Here is a 12,647-nt window from a genome sequence, read left to right on the forward strand (position 1 = left end):
GAGGGGGAACCGGGCGACCTTTAAGGTCCTTCCCAACCCAAACCATTCCACGATCCCACCTCATTGCGTGACACCACAGTGAGTGACACAGCGATCAACGCCACCAGGGCCCAGAGAGTGACAACAGGGCTCGTGTCTCCACACAGCCGCGCTGGATTATCCCCACCCCGCTGCCGTCCGCGCCCGGGCAGTGCCGCGGAGTTGTCGCGGGTCGCGCGTGTGTCCCCGGCCATGGGGACGCGGCCCCTCCCTCAGCGCCCGCCGCGGCCTGCAGGGGGCGCTGTGCCCGCGGCGCGAGGCGCGGCCGCCAGGGGGCGCGCGGGGCCGCGGCGGCGCTGAGCGCGGGGCGGGCGGGGAAGGAGCCGCCGCCCCGCCCGCCTCAGTCGCCGGCGGAGCCGCAGCGAGCGCAGCGCTGTCCCTTCAGTACCGCTCCCCCCGCGGACACCGCGGGCTCCGCGCACCCACACCGGCCCCGCCGCCGCTTCTCGCCGCCTGCTCTGCAGTAAGTAACGGAGCCGTGCCCGCCGAACCCGCGCCCCGAACCCCAGCGCCGCCGCTCCCGGGGAGCTGGGGGACGTCTGTGTGCTCCGGGATGTGCAGGGGAGGGGGTGTGAACCCTCAAGGGGGGGGGGGGGGGGGGTGCAAAAGTGAGAGAGGGGTATCAAAACCCCTCCTGGGGTGAGTGGGAGACGCGCCGTGTCCCAGTGTCCCCGTGTCCCAATGCGTGTCCGCGGTGGTGGCGGTGCTGGTGGCACTCCCGGTGCTGCTGGTGACATTCCCGGTGGTGCCGCTGTCTCTCCCGGTGGTACTGGTGACATTCCCCGTGTTGCTGGTGGCATTCCCAGGCGTATCGGTGGCATTCCCACCAGTGTTGGTGACTCTCCCGGCACTTTGGGATCCGTCGTGTTAGGGCTGACAGCGAGGGGTTTAAAGGCTGTTTGTGGGGTTTGAAGGCTGTTTGTGGGGTGTCTGCATGAGGCAAATGCTTTGGTGGAGCCAAGTGACATTCCCTAAAATCTAGGGGACCGACACCTGGACCCAAACCGAGCAGGGCAAGGTAGGAATCGTTCCTTTCCCGCTGCTCCCGTGACATTGCTCATCTCCCCCGGTTTTAGGTGTGGAAAGCCGGGTGCAAGGATGGTGAAGCTGGGGAGTAATTTGAACGACAAGAACAACAAACAACCATCCAATGAAGATGGTTTTCAGACAGTTCCTTTGATCACACCTTTGGAAGTAAATCACCTGCAGTTCCCGGCTCCGGAAAAGGTAAAACAAAATCAGAATGTGCTCCTGCATGGTTGCGCACACGTACGTGCCCCTTGGTTGTCACTGGGCTCTGGTGATGGGAATTGTGGCACATTTATTCAATAAATAAAAAAGGGTTATCTTTCAAAGCGCGTTTACCTGTTTTAACATGGCAAATAAGCACGCAGCAGTCCCCCAGTGCCTTCCCTCCTCAAAAAAGAGCTCCAAATATTCATAAACACAACTGGGAGAAAAAGCTTGGTGTGTTTCTCTTGCAAGCACCGGGGAAACTGAGGAGCAGTGTGCAATGTGTTATTATCAGTAAGATTAATGGCCTGCTTTGAGAGGAGGTAATGTGATAACTCTGCCGAAATAAGCAGCTGTTTTAATTATCTCCGTTAAGCTCCGTTTTCTTCTCCGTGGCTTTGCAAAGCTGATTTGGGCACCGAGGATGCTGATTTCTCTGGGGAGAGTGGCTGAGTTCCTTGGGGGACAGCCCAGGGTCGCGTTTGGCCCCGGGCAGGGGACATTGTTCTCCCCTGCCCTCTCAACTCTCTCACACCTGAATGCAGCACTAAAACGCCCAGGAATGTGCGATTGGCTGCGGGGTGTGTTGGGATTTTTTGGCTGCAGTGTGAACTAGGAAATCTTTTGTCTACATCCCTGTGGGGATGATGCATATCAGTATAACCTGGTGAGGACATGATGAGACTGTAAAAATCCGTATTCCCCAACAGCCCTCACCAAAACAAAGCCTGTCTGCAATGTAGTTCCCAGATACCACAGAGGTGGAGCCAGCCCACCCCAAAGTACAGACAGAATGATTAGATCTCGGAAGATAATGGAATAACAGCAAAAATTAACACTGATGATTATTGAACATATATCCTGCTTTCACCGTGGTACAAAATGAATTTTCCCTAAATACATTAGGAGAACATGGTGATGGATGTGATAAACCTGTCTAGGTAGACAAGCTGTGTTTATTTTAGGATAGAGCTGAGTCAACTGCCTTGACATCCTGGGAACCAGAGCTGTGCCAGACAAAGGAGCTGGTTCTGTTCTCTGTATGCCTCATGGCAATCAGGAGCAACTTTGCTGCATTCAGGAGAGTTAGACTTCTGTGAATTGTTGTGGATCAGAGGCTAAGCCAGCCCTTATCTGTGACTCTGATAAATAAGATTAAGCAAAATAATTTCGGCAAAGCAATATGATTTGTCATAAATGTCTGAAAACCTCGGGAAACTGTAGGTGTGTAAAAGTCGCTCTGATGCAGTACAAGGGGCTCCTTGAGATCACCCAGTGTCACATGACAATGTGGAATTTAAATGACTTGTGGATCAGGTGAGACATGGATTACCCAACAAAGATCTTTTCAAGCTAATCGAGGGCTAATGAGCGTTCTCAGGACCACCACAGTTCCAACTGCCTGTTGGTGAACAAACACTGGCGTGGATCGGTGTGGTGTGATTCGTTGCTGATTTTTCTGTTTAAACATGCCCACATCAATAATTCACGTGTTGTTAGGTTGCATTACTTTCATTAGCATATATTACTGCCAGTGCATCTCCTGACATCCATATTTTTCCTTGCTGGAAGTGTGGGATGTATCTCCGGGCGTGCTGAGTGTGATTCAGAACTCATTAGTCAGAGCAATTGATTTCTGCAGGCTGTGGTTCATCTCCTCCATGCACAGGCCCGGAGTTAACGGGCTGGAAATCCCTTCACCAGGAGGAGAGGTTATTTATGATAAAAGCAAAATAATTCATGACCCGTTTCCTTTGCTTTCTGTAGAAGGGGTTCTGTTGGGGTGAGTTCACCCCGGGGTAGAGGGGCTGTTTAAAGAGCTGCTAATAAGGAGCTGAGCTTCGGGTGAAAAGCTTGGGCAGAGGTTAAGTGAGAGGGGCAAATTACAGCTTTGTACTTGAGAAAGCAAAGCTGCTGCTGAATTCAGGCAGGCTGTGCCCCTGAGGAGGAGTGGACATGGATTTCAAGTGTTTCAGGGTGTATTCTTGTTTGGATTTGCCTTGCTCTCAGGAGATTTGGTTACGAAAACGCCTAAAACTGACTTTTCCCCCCTGTTTATTCCTAAAACGTGCGAGCAGTTGATTTTTAGCCGGGGAGAATGAGATCACAAGGCAGGGTGCTTCCTGTGCCTCGTGCGTGGGATGCTGCAGGAGCGAGCAGAGCCCGGCGAGCCGCGGTGTCGGGTGTGGGGGTCAGCCCCGCGGGGCTCTCCAGCCTCGGGGGTTTCCTGCCCTGCCCCCCGATCCCGCTGCCAGCAGCCACTGGGAGGCAATGCTGCGGGCCAGCTCCTGCATCGCACCCTCGGCACTCCACGGACGCATTGTCCTGGCAGCCTCCTGTAAGTGAAACCTAAAAAAACCCCAACCCTGCTAAGTATTCCCCTTTCTGGGCTGCTGTCAGAGAGGATCTGCATTTAGGAAACTGTGAACTTTTGACCTGGATCTAACCTTGGGGTCAAGGCAATCCAGGGTGCATCAAAACCAGGGCAGGTAGGTTTGGGTGCAGCTCAGGGCTCTGTCCTTGCTCTGTCTGGTAAAGAAGGAGTAGTAACAGTTTTGGGTAGTGATCCAAGAGTGTACAAGGTTTGTGTAGGGCAGCCCACCTGCTGCCACTACAATAATGCCGTCACCTGGTGTGTATTTGCAAGTTCTGTTCATTTATAGGGGTTTTTTTTTTTCAGTTGAGTCTTAAGATACCTGCATGCAAGTTGAAGAACATCAAACCTGTTGTTTGTTGGATCCTTAAAAGCAGCCCACAAAGCCTGTGGAATCTACAGACTGAAAATTGTGGTTTAAGGACCTAAAATACCTGGGTTTTTTTCTTCATTTTAAGGACATTTCTGTAGCTGAATCACTTGAGAATCATTCAAAGTGAGTCTCAGCAATAACCTATGTAGGTGTTTCACCAGAGCTTCTGTCCTCTCTTCCCAAGTGTTTTCTGTGTCTGGCTCCTCTTTTGGAGAAAGGATACAGAAACACTATAGAAATGAGGCTTTTGCTGTTGTGAAGTAATCTCTGAAGTCCAGCTCTTTTCAGATAGTTCCTTGAAGAAATCATATGGGGAGTGGGGGGTGAGAAAGGAAAACACTTAAAGATGTGCTCAAATTTACTGTCTGTCCTTTTGGGGGTGCTTTCCTAACAGCCTTGTTTTCCAAAGCACCGAGAGCTTAGCAGCTCCCTCTGACTTCCACCTTGCTGCTGCTGGGAAAATGCAGGCAGGATTTCAGGAGGCTTCCATTTGGCAACTTTTCTAAAATTGCAGACCACTGGAATGTTTTTTTCCTTCTTCCACCAAAGGAGGATGTCCCCTCCTCATGCTGCTCCTCCTGCAGCATCAGCATTCTCGTCCTTCTGTCAGCACTTGTGTGTCTGCAGGGGGACAAATATACCCGAGGCAGGAATTGTCCCCCTAAGGTGCTAAGCCTGCTGTGCATTTATATTTATTGACAACCTTCAAGCATTTCCCTTGTCCCCTATTCCCTTGCTGGAGCAGAAGGCAGAGACAGGTGCTCTTAAATCATTTTTACATGGCCTTTTTGGTGAAATCCATCCATGGAACAGCAATAATAGCCCCATCAACAATGACAAGCCCTTGACCTGGCTTTTTATGTCTCTGAATTTCATTTCTTCTGATTCAAAAAGAAAAAAAAAACACCCAGCAGAAGTCTTTTATCTTTTAGAACCAAAGGGGGAAAGAGGAGCTCTGTTGCCTTGTTTTCCAAGGCATAGACAAACAGCTTCAGCTGTGATTGTGTCTCTGCAATGATAATGCTGAAAGATGTGCAGCTTTTCATGGACCATTCTGTTCACTGAAATTTTAAATGAGACCAACAACTGGGGACCCCTTGGTCTCTTGGCTCGCTTCAGTATAATCCAGCAGGAAATACCTCTGTTCTGGCAGTAAAATCCTAATTTTACATAACACAAAAGTGCATGAAAGCTCTTGTCAGGCTGAAAAAAACATCCGGCATCTCTTTTGTGGTGAAGGCTGCAGAAGGCTTATCATGTGGTCCATTGTTCTTTATTTTGAATGCATCAGGAGGCTCGAGAATTAATTTCTCTAGTGGCAAATTCCTGCCACCAACCCAAGAAAGCAAAAAAATTAGATCTAACAGCTCTTTCCAAATGCTTTTCCCACCCTGTGCCCCTGGCCACATCTCTCTCTGAGTGGCTGAGGCCATGCATTTATACAGAGTTCCTGGAAATCAGGGGGGTCCCTGGTGTGCACAGCCTGTCCCTGTTGGTTTAACAGAAAATAACGTTTGGTCCTGGCCAGTTGAGCAGGAATAATTAAGAGTAGCTGGATGAGTGCTCCTGTACCTCGGGGACTGCTTGGAGCTCTGTCCTGGATACCAGTGTCAGCCTGCCCTCTGTACAGCCTGAAGGCACGAGCTGTCAGGGCAGCGTGGAGCTGCTCTTGGGGAGCTGCTGCACATGCTGGGGCCAGAGGCAGCTTGGCATTCCCAGCCTGGGAAGCTGTGGGAGCTCCAGATGCAGCCGAGGACAGGCAGCTCCTGCTCATCCGCTGGTGAGGCTGGTGGGATGGAGCAAATGGCAAAAGGAGGGACGGGGCAGGGATAGTGATGAGGCAGGAGGAGGGAGGAAGAGGAAGAGGGAGGAGAAGGATGGAAAGGGAAAGAAAAGATGGATAAAATGAAGCGAATAACAAATAAAAAGGAACAGGCAGGCTGTCTTGCCTTTCCCCATCCTTCCCTTTCTCCACTTGGGATACTCTCCCTTGTCCCCACCAACACCAGTGTGAGCCTTCTTCTCATCCCCTTCCTACACTGGGCAATCACTTTGTCCTCTGGATCCGTATTAGACCTGAGCACCACCCCTGCTCATTAGGCTGTAATCAATCCTTGCAGCATCACACTCGGGCAGAGCAGCGTTTGGGGAAACCTCCTTGATGCTGTTTGCATGTTTTGGACAGCCCTGCTTGTGTCCTTGGCAGTTCCTGCTCCTGTTGGGATGTCACTCTGTGCTGGCCTTCCTCTTGAACACCAGCCCCTCCACTAGGGCTGTTCCCAGGGTGCCCACAGGGACCTGGAGCAGCTTCCAGCAGCCTCCCATCATCCAGAGAATGTAGTGCTGCTGCAGAGCTTCACTCTCAACATCCCAGGATTTGTGTAGCCTGGGCAGAAATCTCCCTCCTTAACTGCTCTGCCATCAGTGCCTGAATTAGGGGCTTTAAAGCTGCCTGGTTTTGTGAGCTCCATTACCTCTCTTAAGCCCAGCTATGTCTGCACTGCAATTCCTCGGAGCTGCATCCTGCAGAAGCAGCAGGAATGGACACAGGGAAGTGTGTTAGGGTATGGAGGCTTGGCTGAGCCTGTTCTTTTTTCTACCGTGGAAGCCCAGTGCTGAGGGGGGAAGTGATTTCAGCAAGAGGGTCAAGTGAACCCCTCATACCAGTTCCTTACTGGTCTAGAAAGGAGAACCAGGCAGGAATCTTGGCTGAAGGGAAATCAGTGGAGCTCTGCTAATTCACCCTGGCCAATTTGCCCTCCCTACAGCTGAGTGATTGATTGTTTTGTCTGCTTTGCTAAGCCCTCTCCTGGATGAACCTACTGAAATCAGTTTTTCTCACCCCATCTCCTGTGGGTTATGGGCACCTAGGGATTTGTAGGAAGACTTGGCTTAATAAATTCCAGGCTACTTTTGTTCTTGGGGCTGTGCCTTGCCCTTCTCAGCTGCTTTCAGCTCCCAGTGCAGCCTTTGCATTCTGTGCTGCCTTTCACTGGTGATGCCAGGGCTGATTACATTTGCTGTCTTTGTCCTTTTGCGATGTTCCTTATGCCTGGAATATCTTCCTGGCACTGATTCAGGAGACCACTTTTTCCTACCACCCTCTGTGAAACTCATTTCCAGCACAACACCCGTTAGATGAGCAGATATGGGGTAAAAAAATAGCGGAGTACTGACCCTGGCTTTGTCCAGGGACTATGGATTTGATCCTAGGGCATCTTTTTCTTAAAATTTTCATTTTTTAAATTTTATTTTTGCTGCTTGATATTTCAGGCATTTTATGTATTCAAATAATGACTAGAATGCCGTTACCTACATCGCAGATGCCAATTTTAGTACTAACCTTTGGGAAGTCTGCTTGCTGAGATGGGTCCATCCTGTAGATTTGGAAGCACAGCTGCCATGCCTGTAGGGTGGGACATAGCCATAATCATTTGGGGAAGCTTTAAAGACCTAATTCTCTCAAAATCCGGGAATTTGCAGCATGGGCATTGCCAGGTAGTCTGAGATATGTCCACATTATCCAGTTTCTGGCAGTAGCCAGGACAGCAGTCAGGGGGAAGTACAGGAGATGCTGCATGGAGCTGCTCGTGCCTGTCAATGTTTCATCCTAAGCCTGCAAGGCGAGAGACTGTTTTAAGCCCTGAAACATGATTTTCCTATCTCTTCCTATATTCTTTTAGTGCTAAGTATTTTAACTTCAGCTGCTGTTGGCAATGTGCACATCTCATTTGCTCTTTGGAGCTGGCTCTGGGTGAGGATTAGGCTGGAGAATTGTGTATGCAGGCAGGTGGTGGATTCTGGCCATTGCTTGGCTTGGAGCACACGAGAGGAGAGCCTGCCCCAGTCTCAGCAGGTTTAGTCCCAGCTTTAGGTGCTGTCACCTGGTCCCTGCTGCACCCTGAGGTCCTGCTCAGCTGCCGATGCTTTGCTGGGTAACAAAAGCAAAGGAAACCATGACACTGGTGCCAGTGAGAAGTTGATATTTTCCCTTCTGTCTCTGCAAGGAATGGAGAAAGATGTGGAAAGGAAGGAAGCTGAGTCTCATTTTCATTTAAAAGTGAGCATGACTAATCCTCCTGGAAACTGGTGGGGGTGTTACAACCATTCTGTGGGACTACAAAGTCCAGCTTTGAACTTGGAAGGAACCTTTCTCCTTGGTAGCAGCAACACATTTTGTTTATCTTTTCTGTCAATCTGACAGCCACTCCGACTGAGAGACTCTTCATTATTAATAATCCCAGGAAGTAGTATTTTAAATTTTTATGGTTTGCGCTTTGCAGCACCTGAACCACAATATATTACATGCACCGTGGCAGTGGAGTGGGAATTACAGCAGGGCTGCATGTCCTTTTCCAAATGAATAATTTAAAGTTTTCACAATGCCAGTTATGTTAAATATTATTACTCATTTCTTCAGGGAAAACCATAGAGCTCGAACGCAAATATAAAGTGGCAATAAACGATGTTACATTTAGCCAGTTGGAGACAAGGCTCAGAATTCATATCAGTTCATTTTCTGAAACACTTACTTCATCCCTTTGCTGGAAAATCCTTTTCAAGGTTCCATGCTTAATGGGATATTTTTCAATTTGTCACATTTCACATCTACTCTGCTCCTTCCTCCTCACAGCAAATGCTTTTAATATAGCCCACTTGGTTAGAAGCTTGCTTTCTTTTCCCTTTCAGCAGCCCCAATCCCTGGATTTCCCAGCACTCTCCTACTGTTTACCTTCTCAAGGTTGTCGATGATGGATTTCCTGCTGGTGTAGGCAGACTCTCATCTGTTGTTTCTCACCTCAGCACACCTACAATTTTCCAAAGCATCACTACAGAGAGGGTGCATGGTCCTGCATTCATTAAAGCTGAGGAAAGATTTCTTATTGATCCCAGTCGTGGCACTAGCATTAAGCCTGGAATAATAAGAGCATTTAGGTTTAGGACTCAATAAATGTATTCACAAACAGCATCGTTAGAAACATCTTGTGTGGAGCAGGATGATGGATGTGGCTTGTGGTCCTGTTGTGGTGGGGTTTCACAATTTCCACAGGCCGTTCCCTGCAGCCTTCTCTGAGCTCTTCAGAAGCATTTGAAGGACTGGAATGAGGAACCAGAAGCTCCAAGGAAGAGAACAGAATGTCAAAACCTTTCCAGACATGAAAAGTTACTACGTCTACTGACCTGGGATGGCTGAGGGGCACAATTCTGCAGATAGCTGACATTTTCCATAGGTTGTCTGACTGCCTTCCCACCCCAGTCATCCTTTGCTAGTCCCTAACCCCAAATACTTTTATGGAGAATCTGCTGGAGCTCCAATTCTCTCTCCTTAATGAAAGTCTGAGAAAACGCCGTGCATTGTAAGAAGGGAACCAACCGGGATCTGAACTCCTGACTCAGCCACCAAGTGGGACTCAGCACATTACTGAGATTCTTTTTTTGTCTTTTCCCCTACTCCTCCATGAGTAATATGGGATCCTGGGGTCATGCTGTGTGCAGAGTGCCCTGAACACTTGCTGGAGAATTCCCCAGGATCCCCAAGCACCGGAGGTGGAGCTGGCTGTGGGAAGGAGCCTGAAGCCAGCTCCGATGGGCCAAAGCACTTAAATGCACACTTAACTTGAAATATCCGGCTCATCCTGCTGATGTTAATAGGACTACTTGCATGTTTAAGTGCTTTGCTGAATTGGTGGTTAATTGGCTCAAATTCTAAACAAACCTGGTTAAGGAGGAAGCAACAAGGACTGCGGTGTGGGTTCCCATAATTAGATGTGTCTTTTTGCTGGTCCACAGAAGCCCTTTTCTCTCCTCTGATATTCTCACAATCACTCTGCAAACCGCATCTCGGAAGCAACTTTCAAAGACCAGCTTTATTTTGGAAGTAAAATGAAGAAAGTCCCAGGTAATTTATTGGTGTTCCCTTTACTGCATATGCAATGAACAGCTCAGTTCCTGCAACTTTTAAGGTGTCGTATCTCTGGGAAATGGTGTGAAAACTTTAAGAACGGATCACAGGAGCAAGATAACCTGCAGGGAGATTCCCTGAGCTAAATCCATCTGGAAGTTCCCCCTTTTCCAACGTGCCAGCATCCCAGAGGAGGGAACGAGGAGATGGCATTTCCTTCATTTCAGTTTGCTTTGAATTGCAGCTTCCCCAGGACCCCAGTTTTCCCCTCCCTGTCCCTGATTTCATTCAAGAACGACAATTCCCAAGCCAGCACCGCTGCAGAACAGACAAGGAGAGGGGGATCATTCTGTTGCTGTGGGTTGTAATAAACGGCAGCAGCTGTCCCAGGAAAGCTGTCGTGGTGTGAGATGGATGTTCCTTGTTTGCATGGAAACAGTGGGATCTGCGCTCGGATGGAGCTGCTCGAGGGCAGGCGCTGATAAATGAGCGCTGATCATTGCCCCGACTTCGAAGTCAGGAGGCTTTTATTACTTGACGTTCAACAGCAATTTGGGTAGAATTTCTGGAAGACTTCACTGCCAGGATTTTTTTTTTCTCACTGACAAAATGGAAAAAGAAAGTGAAAAAGGAGTGATGGCAGGGAGTGGGGGAAGGCAAATCTTTCCCACCTAACTCAAATCAGAAAGCTGGAAAATGAAAACAGAAGAAGAAAAACAAAAGAAGACAAAAGCTAAAACTGCAGTAAGGTTTCTTTAGAAGATTGATTATTTTCCTAAATTTGCACTTTTAACTCTGCAAGAGTGGGATCCATGCTCAGACTGATTTATTTAGCCTGTGGGGGACTGAGCAAGAGGGAGCTCTGTTCTTCTCAACTACACCCCATGCCCTCAGCAAAATTGCATTTTGATCGTTGCTGCCATGGTGCTCCCCCACCACAGGTTTTCAGTTTTCTGTTTGACCTTTGTCATTTGATTTCTGTGCTCTCCTTTCAAAAGGAGACTTCACTGCCTGCCCTGTCTTTCTTCTGCTGAGTAATTCCACCGGGTGTCTGACAAAGACACTTCTGGAGAGCAGGGTTTTAACTTTTGCCATACTAAAAGGCCTTTAGCAAAGGTACTTCTTCCCTCTTCTACCAAAGCTTTTTGATACCTCTGCAAATTTCTCTGCAAAACACTGCCCAGGGTGACTCTGGCTCTGTGCACACTCACTACACTGCTGGCACGATCAGCAGATTGTGTTTCAAGTACCTTCTGATCTGACTGGGGCCTGAGCCTGCTTATTTATTCCCAGATGTGATAGAATTGCTACTGGACCTGAACCTGATGCCTGGTGAAGGAAGGGTTCATTTTCAGGCTCACTCTGTATCCCTGTGGGCAGCATGATTCAAACTTTCCTGCTTATTGGTGAAATGTAACAGTTAAAAATGACCATAACAAAATTGGTGTTGATGATGAAGAAAATTCAATTATAGCTAGAAACAAGGAAGGGTTTTAATTTGATTTTTTTCTTATATTCTGGCTTCATGGTCTTTCATTAAGACCAAGCGTTGGAGTTTGTGGAAAAGCCCTCATGTAAATTAAAAAAAATTGTCTGCAGCTAAGATGTATATCAAGCAGGAAGCATGAATTTGGGAGAATTGGATATTGTCTGAAAACAGAAAGAGAGCAATTTCTAAACACTGGCTGGCAGGTGCTGCTGGCTGATCCTCTATAATTTACTGTACTGGGTTTACAAAAGGCCAGGGAGAAGACTGAAGGCTGGCCAGCTGCACGAGGCTGGGTGCACTTGCCTCCTTTTGAGGGAGAAAATTAGGTTTTTGCTTGTTTGAAACTCACAGCTGACCTGGGCCACTTTGTCTTGGCTGCAGAGGGAGCTTTGCTTTATTTTGCCCACAGTGTGCTGGACGGAGTGGGCAAAATGGGGTTTGGTTCAACAGTGGGTTCAGAGCAGGGTCAGGATTCACCCCAAACCTGCCCAATCAAGCTTGTCCCCGTGGGTCATTTCCCATCCTCTGCGTTGTGTCATCAGAAATCCTGAGCTCCCAAATGCTCACAGAAATGTACTTGAGTGGCTTTTTGTCCCTTCTTCTCCCCAAGTATTAATATTGCAAATGCTCCTGTAATAAACGCTATTGAGAGGGATTCACTGAAGGATGTAAATATTCATCAGTATTTAATGATTTGCATTTGAATCCAGAAAATTGGCTTATGACTCCTCACTGCTTTTCTCTCCCTCTGATCATCACATGCATTAAATGCAGGAGGATTAAATACCTGGTGCTCTCTTTGGTCCAAAGCAGACTTTGCTGTCTTCATTTGGAAATAAGTCCGTGATTAGCTGGGAACTCAACCTTGTGCATCACTTAATCTGTTCCAATCCTTCACCACGGTTTTGTTTCTAACTAAGAGCTTTAGGATCACTCTTGTCACTCTCATCTGCAGCAGCCTCCACCCCTGGAGTTTTTCATTTCCACCAGGCTGCAGCTCAGAATGTGGACCCAAAAAGTGGAAGGGTCTTCTGCACTGGTGTAAACCACCTCATTTTATAAGATTAGTAGGATTAGTCAGACACAGATCTTAGAGGGAAAGCCAAGGTGATAATACAAGATAAATATTGATAATTTGGAGCCTGAATGAATGAGACACCAAATGGCCTCAATTTAAATTGGCTTCAGCAGAACTTGTTTGGACAGAGCTTTTAATTAGTGACACTCTTCTTTAGGA

At 48.2% G+C, this 12,647-nt stretch overlaps 1 protein-coding gene across 1 annotated transcript in view; it reads left to right on the forward strand.

The window, feature by feature from the left end:
- Positions 1-364: 364 nt before the first annotated feature.
- The window catches only part of NSG2 (neuronal vesicle trafficking associated 2), a 31,571-nt gene continuing 19,288 nt past the window's right edge, over positions 365-12,647 (forward strand). Inside the window, exons 1-2 of the mRNA XM_048319778.1 lie at positions 365-502; positions 1,116-1,266. Coding sequence (XP_048175735.1) covers positions 1,138-1,266 — 129 coding nt within the window. The 5' untranslated portion in view covers positions 365-502; positions 1,116-1,137. The remainder of the gene's footprint in view (positions 503-1,115; positions 1,267-12,647) is intronic.

Source organism: Corvus hawaiiensis, chromosome 15 (genome assembly GCF_020740725.1).
Source record: "Corvus hawaiiensis isolate bCorHaw1 chromosome 15, bCorHaw1.pri.cur, whole genome shotgun sequence".
Classification (NCBI taxonomy): Eukaryota; Metazoa; Chordata; class Aves; order Passeriformes; family Corvidae; genus Corvus; species Corvus hawaiiensis.